The sequence below is a fragment of the Balaenoptera ricei genome, chromosome 2 (assembly GCF_028023285.1).
Source record: "Balaenoptera ricei isolate mBalRic1 chromosome 2, mBalRic1.hap2, whole genome shotgun sequence".
Lineage (NCBI taxonomy): Eukaryota > Metazoa > Chordata > Mammalia > Artiodactyla > Balaenopteridae > Balaenoptera > Balaenoptera ricei.
This window is the reverse complement of record NC_082640.1, coordinates 187,684,906-187,701,617: the sequence shown is the minus strand read 5'-3', so window position 1 is coordinate 187,701,617 and position 16,712 is coordinate 187,684,906. Positions and strand designations below refer to the sequence as shown.

At 50.4% G+C, this 16,712-nt stretch overlaps 1 protein-coding gene across 4 annotated transcripts in view; it reads left to right on the top strand.

Annotated features, from left to right (window-relative positions):
- Positions 1–601: 601 nt before the first annotated feature.
- Positions 602–16,712, top strand: part of BRF1 (BRF1 RNA polymerase III transcription initiation factor subunit) — a 71,918-nt gene continuing 55,807 nt past the window's right edge. For 2 of the 4 annotated variants that reach the window (XM_059915158.1, XM_059915159.1), the window contains exons 1-2: positions 602–940; positions 9,101–9,181. In XM_059915158.1, coding sequence (XP_059771141.1) covers positions 757–940; positions 9,101–9,181 — 265 coding nt within the window. In that variant the 5' untranslated portion in view covers positions 602–756. The remainder of the gene's footprint in view (positions 941–9,100; positions 9,182–16,712) is intronic. The other 2 variants (XM_059915157.1, XM_059915160.1) reach the window with 2 other exon arrangements.

Genomic DNA, 16,712 nt, shown 5'->3' with positions numbered 1-16,712 from the left:
GAGGGCGCGGGTGAGAGGGACACAGAAGCGTGATGACACCGGTAACCACAGGTGGCACAAGTGACTGTCAGGGGGTGGGGAGACACGGGGGGGGCCACACAACAGGGAGCGGGGTTGCATGGGGGCGTAGGGCCGCGGAGCCTGCCCCCAAGCCCGGAGGGAGGAGCGGGCAGCCCCGGGCGGCCCCGGGCGGTCCCGGGCGAGGGCTTCCACCCTCAACCTGAGCCAATCCGTCGCTGAGCTCTGCTTCTCAGACCCCGCCTGAGGCCCCGCCCACAACAAGGTACGCCCACAGCCCCTGGTCCCGCCCATAAGGCCCCCAGGTTCCGCCCACCATTCCCGTGCTCTCGCTCCTCAGGCCCCGCCCACAAGCCACGGTCCCGCCCGTCTGGCCCCGCCCCCGCAGGCCGCTCAGCTCTTCCTCCTGCTGCTGGCGCGCTGCTGTTGCGGCCTGTAGGTCCCAAATTCCGAGGCCTGGTGGCTGCGTCCCGGCCCGGAGGTCGCGGGTTCGAGTAGTCGCGTCTTCGCCGCGGCCCCGGAGCCCGTGCTCGTTCCGCGGGGCGCGACCGTGGCGGGCGGCGCCGTCCCGGCTCGCGCGGCGAATCTGCCGCTGCGAATCGGCGGGCTCAGCGGCGGCGGCCTCGCGAGAGTCTGGGCGGCGCGGACGCGGCTGCGGACGGGCCCGGCGGACGCGCGGGCCGGCGGGCTGACTGGGACCGGGGCCGGCGGGCGGGGGCCCGGCCCGGAGCCGCCGGCATGACTGGCCGCGTGTGCCGCGGCTGCGGCGGCACCGACATCGAGCTGGACGCGGCGCGCGGCGACGCCGTGTGCACAGGCTGCGGCTCGGTGCTCGAGGACAACATCATCGTGTCCGAGGTGCAGTTCGTGGAGAACAGCGGCGGAGGCTCGTCGGCCGTGGGCCAGTTCGTGTCGCTGGACGGTGGGTCCCGGCGGGGCTGGCGGGGCGGGGGACCGGGTGGCCCGTGGCCTCCGTGCGTGTGCGGTTCTGGCTTTAGTAACGGAACTTACCGGAACAGGGGACAGGATGCGGCCTGGGGTCGGGGTCGTGGCCCGTCCCCCTCAGTCAGCGCAGTCCCTTCGCTCCTTGGGGGGACAGTTGTTTGAATCTGGGGGTCGGGGACGTCAGCGCGTCCCCCCTCTCAGTCATCATAGTCGATTCAGTTCCTTTCGGGTTGCAGTTGTATGAATTTAAACACATTTGGTTTCGAGTTAACACCACAGCGAGGATAGAGTTCCACAGCCCCACGCCTCCCCGCAGCGGCAGCTGTCCTCCGTCCCTGCAGTCTTGTTTTTCAGGAATGCCGCGTAAATGGAACCAGCCCGTGGGCCACCTTCAGAGACTGGCATCTGTCGCTCAGCTCTGTGCCTTTGGGATTCGCCCAGGCTGTTGCGAGGATCTGGCCTCCTTCCTGTGCACGGCCCACGATTTGCTGAAGGACCTTTGGTTTGTTTCCAGTTGGGGGTGATGATGAATAGAGCTGCTAAAAACTTCGTGGATGGCTTCTTCCGTGGACATAGGTTTTCATTTCTCTAGGGTGGTTACCCAGGAGTGGATGGTAGCTGTATGTTTAACTTTATAACAAACCACCAAACAGATTTTCAATGTGGCTGCACCATTTTGCATTCTCACTAATTGCTTCACCAGAACTTGGTGTTGTCTCTGTATTTAAATATATTTTGGTTGTGTTTTTAGTGTGTTGTGGTGCCTCATCTCCGTGTTAATGCATTTTCCTAATGCATAGTGATGTTAAACAGCTTTTAATGTGCTTATTTGCCATCCCTTAATCCCCCTTGCTGAAATGTCCAAGTAGTTTTTTGCTCATTTTTTTATTCAGGTTGTTTGTTTTCTTACTGTTGAGTTTTGAGCATTCTTTAAATATTGTAGTTACAAGTCCTTTGTTAGATATGTGATTTGCAGAGCAGAAGTTTAAAATTTTGATTAAAAGTTTTAAAATTTGATGCAGTCCACTTTATTGATTTTTTTTTTTTCTTTCATAGATTGTGCTTTTGTTGCAGAGCATGGGCTCTAGGCACGTGGGCTTCAGTAGTTGTGGCTCGCGGGCTCTAGAGCACAGGCTCAGTAGTTGTGGCACACGGGCTTAGTTGCTCTGTGGCATGTGGGATCTTCCGGGACCAGGGCTCAAACCCGAGTCCCCTGTATTGGCAGGTGGATTCTTAACCACTGCGCCACCAGGGAGGCACCCTAGAGTGAGTCTTGAAATGAGATGTGATTCCTCCAGCTTTGCTCTTCCTTTTCAGAATTGTTTTAGTTATTGTAGTTCCCTTCCCTTTTCATTCAATTTTAGAATAAGTTTGTGTATATTTACAAAAAATCTTGCTGGGGCTTTGACTGGAATTGCATTAAATCTCTTGATAAATTTGGAGAGATTTGACATTTTTACTATATTGTGTCTTCCAATCCATGAGCACAGATTTGTCTCTCCATTCATTAGGTTTCCTTTGATCTTCCATCATGATTTGTAGTTTTCAGCATATAGCTCCTGTACATATTTTAGATGTTTACCTAAGACCCAAATAGAGCTATTGTAAATAGTATTTTTCAAAAATTCAGTTTTCAATTGTTCATGGCTGGCATATAGAAATATGGTTGATTTCTGTCATTGGCCTGTTTCCTGTGACCTTGCTAAACTTATTAGTTCTAGGAGTTTTTTTTAAAATAGATTCCTTGGGACTCTTGATGTAGACAATCATATTATCTATAAATAGGGGCTGTTTTCTTTCTTTTGTTTCTGTTTCTTGCTTTTGAGCAGACATGCTTGCCTTCTTCCCAGTCTTAGAGGGAAGCATTCACTCTCCTCCCACTCAATATGATGTTAGCTATAGGTTTTTGATACCTGTTCTTTATCAATAAAGTTGAGGAAGTTCTCTTTCCACTCCTAGTTCGCTGAAAGTTTTTATCAAGAGTGGGTGATGAGTTTTGTTTTTCTTCTTTGGTCTGTCAGTGTGGCTGGTTTTTGAATGTTCAACCTGCTTTGCATTCCTGGGGTAAACCCACTTGATCATGGGGTATTATTCTTTGTATGTGTTGCTAAATTAGATTTGTTAATATTTTGTTGGGGATTCTTGCATTTATGTTCATGTGGTATATTAGTGTGCAGTTTTCTTGTAATGTCTTTGTCTGATTTTGATATCAAGGTAATGCGCCTCCTGGAATGAGTTGGGAAATGTTCCCTTCTCTTCCGTTTTCTGGAAGGGATTGTGTAGAATTGGTGTTATTTCTCCCTTGACTGTTTGGTGGAATCTACTAAAGTAGCTATCTGGGCCTGGAGGTTTCTTTTTCAGAAGTTTTTAATTACAGGTTCAGTTTCTTTAATAGTTATAGGTTTTATTTATATTTTAGAATATCTCTTTCATGTCGGGTGAGTTTGTCGTTTTGAGGATTTGGTCCATTTGATCTAAGTTGCTGAATTTATGCACGTAGAGCTTTTGGTACTATTCCCTTATTCTTTGGATGTCCGCAGGGTCTGTAGTGGTGTCTCGTTTCCCTTTCAGATATCGGTGTTTTGTATCTTGTCTCTTTTTCCCTTTGTTTCTCCTGCTGGAAGTTTATCAAATTTTTTGATCTTTCCAAAGAACCAGTTTTGGGTTTCATTGCTTTTTTTCTCCTGTTTTCTGCATGGCACACGTCTCTGTGTTCTTCCTGGGACTGCTGTGGCCGAGTCTCCCTGGCACTGTGTTTGCAGCTTGTCACATGTTGCCACACTGCCCCCTCAGTCATCCAAGACTTTGATGCCTGTTGGGAAGAGAGTAACAACAGCAGGAAGAAGGAATAATCATCGTAGCTGACACTTAGGGTTTCCCGTGGGAGGCAGTGTGCTGAGTGCACCCCTTGTACCTGATGACAGCCTGTCCTCCCTGCAGACGACAAAGCTGGGTGCAGAGGAGTCCTGGACGTGAGAGATGTGCTGCCGCCTGTGGGCAGTGACGTTGGTCCCACGGCCTGTGAGCACAGGCTCAGAGCTGGGTGCCCATTGGTGGTGTGATTTAAAGGTGGTATGAACCTGGGCTGGCTCTATCTGGTGGGCTCACTCTCTGGAGGGTCCCCAGGGAAGCGCTGTAGGGGTTGTGGGTTCTCAGCTCCTGTATAGAGGGCGGAGAGGGAGGGGCGCCGCTGCCTCCAGCAGCCCCTCCCTCCCCTGGGTGGGTCCCTCCCAGACTCCTGGCCTCCTCCCTTCCCCGTCACAGCAGCAGCCATCCTGGTTGTCGGCTCTGGCTGCTGTCAGCCTCCCTGGTGCGGAGTGTGTGCCCAGCTGGCCCCCCAGCTCTTCCTTTGCTCCAGCCTCATCCTGGAAGCTGGGCCTGCTCTCTGGGGTGCCCTTGTGCAGGGCCCAAGGCCGCTGTCTTTCCTAAGCGTTCTTGCTTACTCTTTGAGAAGGAGTGGTGGATGGTTAGCCCCGCAGTTTACTTGAGAATATGTAAATTAGACGTCAGGGCCCCGTGGCCAGCGGCCCTGTCACCAGCTGGGCTTCTGACTGTGACCCAGGCCCAGGGTCCAGAGGCGAAGGAGCCCAGACCCCTGGGTCCCCTGGTAGATGTTTGAGGACTGGCAAAGTGTGAGTCCAGCGTCCCAGGCTGGACTCGCAGAGTGGTGGCAGCTAGGGTGGTGCTGGGGACGCCTGGGCTGTGTCTTTCAGTTGATGGGCAGCTGGTGAGGGGATGGGCGTGGCTGAGAGAAGGGGTGAATGTGAGGACTGCAGAATGGCAAGGTGGTGAGCGGAGCCGGGGCAGCTGGGCCTTTGCAGGCCTGAGGAGGGTCCCGCCGAGTCATGGGGGAGGGGCTCACCAGAGCGTCAAGGAGCTCAGGGGCAGAGTAGGGCTTCCTGGCACAGGCCCACGCCAGCATCCTGTCCCTGGTGTCGGTGCTGAAGGTCTCGAGGACAGCAGGTCTTTCCCCTGGGTCTCCCCTGCAGTTGATGGCGCACGGTGAGCCCGCGGGCCCCTCCCGAGAGCTGTATGTGCTGCTCCCGCAGGGTGAAGCCCGGAGGCAGAGGGAGCGCCTGCTGCCCTGGGTCCTTCCCTCCCTCTCCTGGGGCGCACCCCTGTGGGTTCCATGACCACAGCTTGTAATCGCTGCAAGCTTTGTCCCTGAAGTCAAGGTGTCTGTAAGTGCTAGTGTTCTCGTAGTTATGAGTAATGAGGTGCTTTCCATGCGTAACACGACGAGGAAGGTTCGATGCCCAGCTCTGGCGGGGGTGGAACCTCTCTTGCTCGCTGGGGCAGCTCCCTGGGTCCTAAAGAACAGCAGGCCCACCTGCCCTCTGCCTGGCTTGTGCCCTGCCCGGAGGGGGTTCTCTCAGGCACAGCCTACCAGGTGTCCTGGCCAAGCTCTGGTCCTGGAGTTTCGGAGGTTCTGCATCTCTGTTTCTATCTTGTGGCCCCTCAGAGCCCCACTGAGTTCCTGCTGGAAGGGACCTGCTCTCAGGAAATGGCTGAGTTTTGTCCTGGAGGCACTTGGGTGAGAGAGGACTGTTGTTCCTAAAATGTCATTTGCTGCTTTTGTCACCTGCCATGCTGCATGCTGCATGGTTTCCATAATCAGACTTTTAATCGTGACAAAGCAGGCTCTTCAGTAGCTGTGTCTGGTTGAAAGAAGTTTACGCTGCTGCCGCTGTTTAGCTATTGATTCGCCGACGGCAAGAGGTCTGTGTCCAGCCATGTCCCCATGCCCGGGGCTCAGTGTGGACTTGCTGAGTGTCTTTCGGGTGCCTTAGGGGAGTTATGCCCACGTCCGAGCTCAGGTCGAGGGGCCACTGGATTTCTCTTCCGTCCTGGAACCGCCCAGCTGGACCTCGTGCAGTTGTCCACCCTTAAGAGGAGTTCCACAGCGGTGACAGAAACCCCTCACTTTAAATAAAATGAGTACAGACTTAGGAAAGGTTTTGCTTACCCATGTGAGAGGGATCCGTGAGTGAAATGGAGGATGGTGCCGTGTGCTGCTTTTCTGTTTGTGGTCTTGGGGTGTTGGTGTTGCTGGCTTTGTCCTCAGTGCTCAGAGTGGCCGAGAAGCCCCCCCCCCCACCCCCCAAGTTGCAGGGGTCAGGCCTTTGCACCTTCTTGCTTTTGCAGCCACAACTGGGAGGGGCACAGGTGCATCTGGGTGAAATTTCCGGCCCCTCCCCTGCTGTCCACAAGGGGGCAGTCTTGGCCCGGCTGCGCTGACAAAAACTGCAACTTCTACTTCTTAGATGTAGCTGGTGTATCTTGTTTGTTACAGGACCTTGTTATAGAAAATATAAAATGTTTTTAGAAGTAGGGGGAATAATATGAAGGGCATCTGAAAGACAAGTACAGCGTGCATTGATGGTTTTGGTCAGAGGTGGTACTCAAGCTTTCTTTCACGCTTCAGGGGACCCTAGCCCCGTGGTGTTAGCTGTTTGAGATTTGCTGAATAAGCACTTTTCATAGGCTCCACCACTGCTTTCCAGATGTTATCTACTGTAACCAAATCCCCAGTGGGTAGTATTTGTTGAATAAAAGAATATGCATCCATTTGGCAAGCAGGTTTTGACCTCCTGCCCCCTCCCTTCCCCCAGCTGGCTGGACCCAGTAAGGCACCTTCCTTGCCAGGACTTAGTCCCTGTTTCTCCTGGGAGCACGTGCGGGACTGAGGCTACGTACAAGGACCCTGGAGAACACCGGGGTGGTGTGTGTGGATATGTGAGCGTGTGTGAGTGTGCATGCTGACAGCAGGCATCGGGAGACAGCTCCCAGAGCAGGTGGGGCCGGAGCAGCCCCAGGAAGGGTGACTGGGGCCTTGGGGAGAGACAGGGAAGGACAGCACGGCAGCAGGAAATAGAGGTCCTGGAAGTGCAAGGGGGGCACGTGCAGAGAGTGCGGGGGGGGGGAGTGAGGGGAGAGGGTGAGGGGAGGGTGTGACCTCTCAAGGTCTTGCAGTGCATTTCACGCTCACCCAGAACGAGTCTCCACTCTTACTCAGCAGCATCGTTGTGTGACCTGCCCTGGTCGCTTCCCGTCTGTGTCTAAGCAGGGAGAGGTGGCTGGGAGGAAGGCCACCCAGGGTCCTTGTGCCTGGAAGGTGGGGCTTCAGGGGATTTATACCCTTACATTGTCCTTTTTCTAATGCAACATTATTGTAATTGTTTGCTTAAAACACGTGCTGATTTCTGTTAAAACAACATGGTGATTTTTTTCCTTTTTCTCAAATAAAAGTTGGGCAGCACTGGACACAGGTCAAAATGTGGCTGTCCTGGTCAGGTGACTGAGGGATTGAGGCCTTCTTCAGTGGTTCCTATGTCTAAAAGATCGCAAATATAAAAATTCTAAAGTTTATAAAAGCTGCCAGTTTATAAAAGCTGCCACGAAATAGGCGGGTACAAGATGCAGACCCCCAGTCTCAGGCCAGTGAGCCCGTGTCGGGCTTCTGCAGAGTCAGAGGCAACACTGGAGTGTTGGAAGCCCCTCACTTCTGGGCCGGGTGGACAGGTCTCCCCTGGGCCCTGCACTGCGCCCGGCTCCTCTCTAGGCCCCCAGTGTGCCCTGCCTGGCCCTCTCCCTCCCCGCCCTCTATGGCCAGCTTCTTGAAGACGCTAAGTTTGTGGTAACTTGTCAGGGCAGTGATAGAAAACCAACACACCCAGGGTGACAGCAAAACCTTCCCCAGGCACTGCCGCCTGCCCCCAGGCTCCACATCCTACTTTGAGAGAGCCATGGGCTCCCTGCCAGTCCCCACGGGGGCCGGCGCTTAGACCCCACTGTCGGGCCACAGGAGTTGGTGGGGGACGCTGCCCAGCCCTGGGCCTCAGCCCCAAGGAAGCTGCTGAGGCGGGGACGCTGGGTGCTGGGGCCACCAGCCAGCCCCCTGCTGTGCGCCCGGCTACTTCCAGCCGCTCGTAGCCCACTAACTGCCCAGCCAGGCCTACTTGCTGCTCGTTTCAAAGTTTTCTTAGCCAATCTTATTTCTTTTTTTCCCAGCTGAACTTTAGAATCATTTTGCTGGGATCTTTGAAGAATCTTGTTAGTACTGGTTTGGGATTTGGTTGCAGTCACAGAGAAGCCGAAGGCTGACTTGTTCTCCGCTATCGGTGCTGGTAGCTGGCCTACGGATGACCCAGAGGTCCCTACTGGCCCCAGGGGGTGGGCCACGTGTTTTCCTCGGGGGACCTGTTCTCAGACTTCAGTGATCTGGCTTCCCAGATCCCTGTCACTGCTGAGTTTCCATTTCATCCTCCAGCAGGCCCTGCACCCTTACCTCCGCCACGTGGCTAACAGGGTGAGGTCGTGTCCACTAACTTCAGGAGCCTCTACGCCTTGGCCCTGGACTTGGTAACAGGCACGCTGGCCTGTGGGATGCGCAGCACTCCCGGCCCCCCCCCCCCGCCTGTGCTTGGCCGCCTGCGCCCCTCACGTGAGCGTGGTGCTCGCTTGAAGGTCGCGCTGCAGCGCTGGGGTTTGTAAGTCTGGTGAACAATCCGGATGTCCACCTGGCTGTCCTCACAGTGTATCAGGGCAGAAGTCCCCGCCCTGAAGCCCTGCAGAGTAGAGTGCGTGAGACGTCCTGGGGAGGCTTGGAGTCGGTGGCAGGTTCAAAACAGAGCGCCTGTAGGTGCAGCTATGGCTACGCGTTGGGTCCAGGGCTCCCTAGGTTGCTGCTCTGTGGGCGGGCAGCACACAGATGGGTAGAGGTGCCAGCGTCTCCTGCAGACTGGCTCCTGCCCTCCGGCAGCCCACCTACCCACCCCCCCACCCCCGGCCCCCCAGGAGATGGATGCGATAATAAATGTGAATGGGCTGGCCCAGGGCCCGCAGAGGGCCAAGGTGAGGGGCCAGGCTGGGCCGGGCCAGGCCTGGGCCGTAGTTTGGAGAGCTGTGTGACAGTCTGTTCTGGGACATGGTTAGAGAATGCAGATGGGCACGGTCCACGCCCTCGGCTCCAGGTCAAGGCCACGACCTTGTTAGCAGGGCAGAGGTGTGAGTGGTGCGGTGGGATGCTTGCTGCCTCCTGCTCTGAATCTTGCTCCAGAGACACTGATGCAACAAAAGAGCTGTTAACACAGATCTCTGCCCAGTTTCGGCTCATGAGTCTGATTTGTGTCTCTAGGTGCTGGCAAAACCCCAACCCTGGGCGGCGGCTTCCACGTGAACCTGGGAAAGGAGTCAAGAGCACAGACCCTGCAGAACGGTATTTCCCGCCGTGGGTGCTGCTGGAAGAGGGTGGGCTCCTGAGGCGGGACAGGGATGTGGGATGAAGGATAAGAGTGGACAGCCTGCTGTGACCCCCCATCCTTGTCACCAAGCCAGTGCAGGCCCCACTTCTGGGAGGAATTGTTGGCGGAGTCCCCTCCCCGGGTCGTCAGGACCCCGCCTGGGTGCCCTGCAGTGCCCTGGGCCTCCTGCAGGGGGCTCTCTGCCAGGGCTACTCAGTGAGGTCTCTGGACCCTAACGGGCCCACACCTGTCTGTTACAGTTTCAGTCGCGATAAGCACAGCAAAAACAAATTTATAGCAGTTTTGACGTGCAGTAGCATTTTCGTTGTATTTTATAACAGCCCCAGTCCACAACAGATTGGAGAAATGTCTGTTCAAACTGTGGCCTGTTTTTAATTGGGTTATTTGTCTTCTTACTGAATTGTAAAAATTCTTTATGTGTTTTAGATACAAGTCTTCTCATCAGTTATATGATTTGCAGAAAATTTTCACCCATTCTGTGGTTTGTTTTTTTCACTCTCTTGATGGTGTGCTTTGAAGCACAAAGGTTTTTAATTTTGATGATGTGCAGTTTATTTATTCCTTTGTTGCCTGTGCTTTTTGTGTCATAAGTAAGAAAGATTGCCTGATTCAATCCAAATCACAAAGATTTATGCTTATGTCCTTCTGAGTGTTATGGTTTTAGCTCTTAGGTGGAGGCTTTGATCCACTCTGAGTTAGTTTTTGTGTCTGGTGTAAGGTAAGGGCCCTACTTCACTCTTCTGCATGTGGATATCCAGCTTTCTCAGCATCATTTGCTGAACAGACTGTATTCAATTGGCACCCTTGTCAAAAGTCAGTTGACCATAAGTGTGAGGGTTTGGATTCTCACCTCTGTTCCATTGGTCTTCGTCTGTCCTGTTGCTGGTATCACACTGTTTTGGTTATTGCATCTTTGTAGCAAGTTTTGAAATCAGGAAGTGTGAGTCCTCCCAATTTGTTCTTCATTTTTAACATTGTTTTGTTGACTATTCTGAGTCTCTTGAATTTACATATGAATTTTAGGTTTGGTTTGTCAGTTTCTGCAAAGCAGCCAACTGGGATTTTAATAGGGATTACATTGACTCTGTAGATCAATTTGCGGAGTATTGCCGTCTTAACAAGATGAAGTCTTCTGAAACCTGAATGTGGAATGTCTTCCCATTGATTTAGGTCTTCCGTAATTTGTTTCAACAATTTTTATGGTTTTCAGAGTATAAGTTGTACATTTCTTTGCTAAATTTATTCCTAAATATTTTATTCTTTTTGGCTATTGTAAATGGAATTGCTTTTTTAATTTCATTTTTTGGTTGTTTGTTGCCAGTGTGTAGAAATATGAGAGGTATTTGTATATTGATCTTGTATCCTGCAGCCCTTGAAAAACCCACATATTATAATAGCTTTTTTAGTGGATTCCTGGGACTTTTCTATATATAAGATCACGACATCTGAAAATAGATATAGCTTTGCTATACTTTCCAATCTAGACACCTTTTAATTTTCTCCCCTGACAGCCCTGGCTAGAACCTCCAGCACCGCGGTGAATCCAGGTGTCTTATTCCTGATTTCAGGGGAAGTGTCCAGTCTCTCACCATTAAGTGTGATGTTGGCTGTGGTCAGCTCAGGCAGGGACACCCTCTGCTGGGACCTCTCAGACACTGTGAGGACGCTGTCAGGAATGTTATGGCACATAAGAGTGCCTCCGTATTGGGTGCGTCCCTAAGCTCCGCGATCTTCACTTGCACGCTGGGAAGATGGGCTTGGTGAGGTCCAGCATCCTTACCTATATGCTGGCCACCTTCTCCTTGGCTCTGGAGGACCCGCCTCCCGTTGCTGCTGTGGATGGGAGTGGCCAGCACAGACCCGGCCAGCAACTCCCCAGTCCAGCAGGGCTGACATCCACATCGGCCGACTACCGTGAGGGCAGGTGGTGGGCTTCTAATTATGACTCGCATCAAAATGTTTTAAATTTTCCATTGAGCTTTTTCCTTTGACCCCATGCGTTTATTAGTGTTGTTGGCTCTACCAGCTTGGTTCTTCTGTGTTTAGAGCTCATACTCCGTTGGATTTCAGTCTTTTGAAATGATTTGATGCTTGCGTTATGGCCCAACATATGGTCAATTACAGTCAGTTTGGGCACTTGAAAATATTTTTCTGCAGAAAGTGGGGTGTTCTGTACATGTCACTTGGGTCAGATTTCCTCCCAGTGCTCACTGATTTTGGTTCTGTTTGTCTGTCTATCACTGAAAGGGCATATTAAGATCTCCATGATGATTGTGGATTTGTCCATTTGTACCCATAGTTTTGTTGGTCTTTTGTTTTGCCTGTTTTAAGACTATGTGTATACAAGTTTAGCGCATACAAACTTATTTATTTATTTATTTATTTTGGCTGTGCTGTGCAGCTTGTAGGATCTCAGTTCCCCAACCAGGGATTGAACCCAGGCCACGGCGGTGAAAGCCCGGAATCCTAACCATTAGGCCACTAGGGAGCTCCTTAATGAACACAAATTCACAATTATTCCTGGCGGGTAGCCTGAGCCTCCATTGCCTATATGCTCGCCTTCAATCCCACTTGTATTGGCCTTGTTCCACCTGCTTTCTTCTAGCTGGTGCTATCACATCATCTTTTTCTCTGTGGCTGACTTTAAGATCTTCTGCACATGAAGAAGTTTATTCCCTATAGAGAATGTATCTATTTCCGGACTTCCCTGGTGGCACAGTGGTTAAGAATCCGCCTGCCAATGCAGGGGACACGGGTTCGAGCCCTGGTCTGGGAATATCCCACATGCCGCAGAGCAGCTAAGCCCGTGCGCCACAGCTGTTGAGCCTGAGCTCTAGAGCCCGCGAGCCACAACTGCTGAGCCCATGTGCCACAACTACTGAAGCCCGGGCACCTAGAGCCTGTGCTCGGCAACAAGAGAAGCCACCGCAATGAGAAGCCCGCGCACCGCAACGAAGAGCAGTCCCCACTCGCCGCAACTAGAGAAAGCCCGCGCGCAGCAACGAGGACCCAACGCAGCCAAAAATAAATAAATAAATAAATAAATAAATTTATAAGGGGAAAAAAAAAAAGAATGTATATATTTCCAAAAACCTAGACTAGGTGGCGCATCGGACTCAAATCAGTTGTAGTTGTAAAGAGCAGTGTTCATGCAGACGTATTCATGGCAGTAGAACTGGAAACTAGCAATAAAGAGAAATAACCCGCCTAATTTAAAAAAAGACTTTAAATAGTCCTTGGTTCAAGTATGAAATCAAAGCGGAACTCGCGGGCTCCTCGGAAAGGGCCCGGTGAGGCCTGAGGCCGAGGTGCAGCCCGCTCCGCTGTTTGGGGAAGCCCAGAGCCCCGGGGAGCACCCCGTCTCGTCCTCCGCACACCTTTCCCGGGGGCTCCTGCCTGGGGTCCGCGCCCAGCGGCCTGGCCCCTGAGGAGGGGCTGGCCCTCCCTCCGCCCACCTTGGCAGGTGTCCCCTCCTGTCTTCGGCTGCCTCCCCCGGTGTTGTCGTCCTGTCTCCGTCTGGGTCGGGGCTGCAGGGACCGAGGGGGGCCATCTCTCCGCAAGGCGCCTCTTTTCTCCGGACCGGACCGGAGCTGGCCTGTTGTCCTCCCCCAGGGAAGACTCCTGTCTTTTCACTTCCCATCACCCGCCCCCAGTCTGTTGGGTTGCGTTGAAATCTATGGATTTAACTTCAGCTGTTACTATTTGTGTTAGGTTTTGGGTGCCTTTCTTAGACAACAAGAGAGTTGGGAGAGGAACAGACGGCTTGGGCTGTGATTCTGTTCACGCGGGAGCCTGTGCCTCCTGGCCCCCCTCCCTCCCTGGAGGTGTGGTGCCCGCGCAGGTCCCTCTCTTGGGCCGTCTCTGGTTTATTGGGAACGTGCTCAGGTCCCAACTGAGGTGCAGCTCAGTGAGAGAGAAGCCCTGGACTCTGTCTTCCCTCCGGGTGCCTGGGAGGGGCTGGAGCGGGCGCCCCACTTAGCGTGGAAAGGGCATCCTGGGCGCCAGCAAGGGGATTTGGTCCAATCTGAGTTTCCGTCTCACTCTCTTTTTCTTTCCTAACTTGGACCTTTTGGGGTTTTTTTTTTTTTTTTTTTTTTTTTTTTTTTTTTTTATAGCTACTTTATTTATTTATTTATTTATTTTTCGCTGTGTTGGGTCTTCGGTTCGTGCGAGGGCTTTCTCTAGTTACGGCAAGTGGGGGCCACTCTTCATCGCGGTGCGGGGACCGCTCCTCATCGCGGTGCGCGGGCCTTTCACTATCGCGGCCCCTCCCGTTGGGGGGCACAGGCTCCAGACGCGCAGGCTCAGTAGTTGTGGCTCACGGGCCCAGCTGCTCCGTGGCATGTGGGATCTTCCCAGACCAGGGCTCGAACCCGTGTCCCCTGCATTAGCAGGCAGATTCTCAACCACTGCGCCACCAGGGAAGCCCGACCTTTTGGGGTTTTCTCTCTATCTTTGAAGTTCTGAAATGTCTCTAGGCTGGAGCATTGGTCACTGACTTGATGAGCCCTTTCACATGGGAGACATTTCTCAGGGAAACTTCTTATTCTATTCTTTTTGTTGGTCTGTTTTTCTTGGTATAACGTATGTATAGTAAAGTGTGTAAAATGTACCAGCCTTAAGTGAACTGCTTGATTAATGTGTATGACCTAAGGCCTGGGCTCATATCATGGTCGAGCATGTTTCTTGTACCCCAGGAAGCTCCCCACTGTCGATTAGTTTTACTTGGTTTTCTGCTTCAGACAATTAGAATCACAGAGAATGTCCTTTTGGTGTGTGTATATCAGCAGTTTGTTTATTGCCACGTAGGATTTCATTTGTGAATATACCACAACTTATCTATCTGCTTTTCCTAGCCACGGACGTTTGGCATCTCCATTTTGGCTGCCGTGTGTGTTCTTTTTTTTTTAATAAGCTTTTACATTCATTTAATTTTTTTGGCTGCATTGGGTCTTAGTTGTGGCACGCGGGATCTTTGTTGAGGTGTGCAGGATCTTTCTTTGTGGCGCATGGGCTCTTCGTTGCGGCGCTGGACTTCTCTCTAGTTGTGGCGCATGGGCTCTGTAGTTTGCGGCGCATGGGCTCTGTAATTTGCGGCACATGGGCTCTCTTGTTGAGGTGCACGAGTTCAGTAGTTGTGGCGTAAGGGCTTAGTTGCCTCACGGCATGTGGTATCTTAATTCTCTGACCAGGGATCTACCCGAGTCCCCTGCATTGGAAGGCAAATTCTTTACCGCTGGTTTCCTTTGCTGTGCAAAAGCTTGTAAGTTTGATTAGGTCCCATTTGTTTATTTTTGTTTTTATTTCTATTGCCTTGGGAGACTGACCTAAGAAAACAGTGGTACAATTTATGTCAGAGAACGTTTTGACTATGATCTCTTCTAGGAGGTTTACGGTGTCATGCCTTTTATTTATTTATTTATTTGGTTGTGTCGGGTCTTAGTTGTGGCAGGCAGGCTCCTTAGTTGCGGCTCGCTGGCTCCTTAGTTGCGGCATGCAGGCTCCTTAGCTGTGGCGTGCGAACTCTTAGTTGTGGCATGCATGTGGGATCTAGTTCTCTGACTAGGAATCAAACCCAGGCCCCCTGCATTGGGAGCATGGAGTCTTAACCACTGCGCCACCAGGGAAGTCCCTATGGTGTCATGTCTTATGTTTAAGTCTTTAAGCCATTTTGAGTTTATTTTTGTGTATGGTGTGAGTGTGTGTTCTAACTTCATTGATTTACGTGCATCTGTCCAACTTTCCCAGCACCACTTGCTGAAGAGACTTTTTCCCATTTTATATTCTTGTCTCCTTTGTTGAACATTAATTGACTGTAGGTGTGTGGGTTTATTTCTGGGCTCTCTATTGTGCTCCATTGATCTGTAAGTCTGTTTTTGTACCAGTACCACACCATTTTGATTACCATAGCTTTGCAGTATTGTCTGAAGTCTGGGAGAGTTATGCCTCCTGCTGTGTTTTTTTCCCTCAGGATTGCTTTGGCAATTCTGGGTCTTTTATGGTTCCATATAAATTTTTGGATTATTTGTTCTTGTTCTGTGAAAAATGTCATAGGTATTTTGATAGGGATCACATTAGATCTGTAGATTGCTTTGGATAGTATTGCCATTTTAACAATATTAATTCTTCCAATCCAAGAGCATGGGATATCTTTCCATTTCTTTGAATCCTCTTTAATTTCCTTTATTAATGCTTTATAGTTCTCAGCATATAAGTCTTTCACCTCCTTGATCAGGTTTATTCCTAGGTGTATATATGTATATTTTTTCGTGCTATTTCAAAAGGTATTGTTTTTTTACATTCCCTTTCTGATATTTCATGCTGGTGTAAAGAAATGCAGCCAATTTTTGAATGTTGGTCTTGTATCCTGCTACTTTGCTGAATTCATTTATTAGGTCTAGTAGTTTTTGTGTGGAGTCCTTAGGGTTTTCTATATATAGTATCCTGTCATCTGCATGTAGTGACAGTTTTACCTCTTCCCTTCCAATTTGGATACGTTTTATTTCTTTTTCTTGTCTGATTGCTGTGGCTAGGACTTCCAATACTACATTGAATAGAAATGGTGAGAGTGGGCATCCTTGTCTTGTTTGAGATTTTAGCGGGAAGGCTTTTAGCTTTTCACTGTTGAGTGTTATATTGGCTGTGGGTTTGTCATAAATGGCTTTTATTATGTTGAGATATGTTCCCTCTATTCCCACTTTGGTAAGAGTTTTTATCATGAATGGATGTTGAATCATGTCAAGTGCTTTTTCTGCATCATTTGAGATGACCATGTGGTTTTGGACTTTTCTTTTGTTAATGTGGTGTATTACATTGATTGATTTGCAGATGTTGAACCATTCTTGTGAACTTGGGATGAATCCCACTTTGTCATGGTGTATGATCTTTTTTATGTGTTATTGGATTCGGTTTGCTAATATTTTGTTGAGAATTTTTGCATCTATATTCATCAAAGATATCGGCCTGTCATTTTCTTTTTTTGTGGTGTCTTTGTCTGGTTTTGGTATCAGGGTGATGGTGGCTTCATAGAATGTCTTTGGGAGTGTTCCCTCCTCTTTATTCTTTTGGAAGAGTTTGAGAAGGATTGGTATAAATTCATCTTTGTATGTTTGGTAGAATTCGCTTGTGAAGCCATCTGGTCCTGGACTTTTGTTTGTAGGGATTTTTTTGGTTTGTTTTGTTTTTTTAACAGATTCTATTTCACTTCTAGTGATTGGTCTGTTCAAATCCTCTATTTCTTCTTGATTTAGTTTTGGTGGGCAGTATGTTTCTAGAAAGTTGTTCATTTCTTCTAGGTTGTCAAATTTGTTGGTGTATAATTGTTCATAGTATTCTCTTATTTTTTTTTTGTATTTCTGCGGTGTCAGTTGAGATTTCTCCTTTTTCATTTCTTATTATGTTTATCTGGGTTCTCTTTTCTTCTTGGTGAGCCTGGCCAGAGGTTTGCCAATTGTGTTTACCCTTTCAAAGAACCAGCTCTTGGTT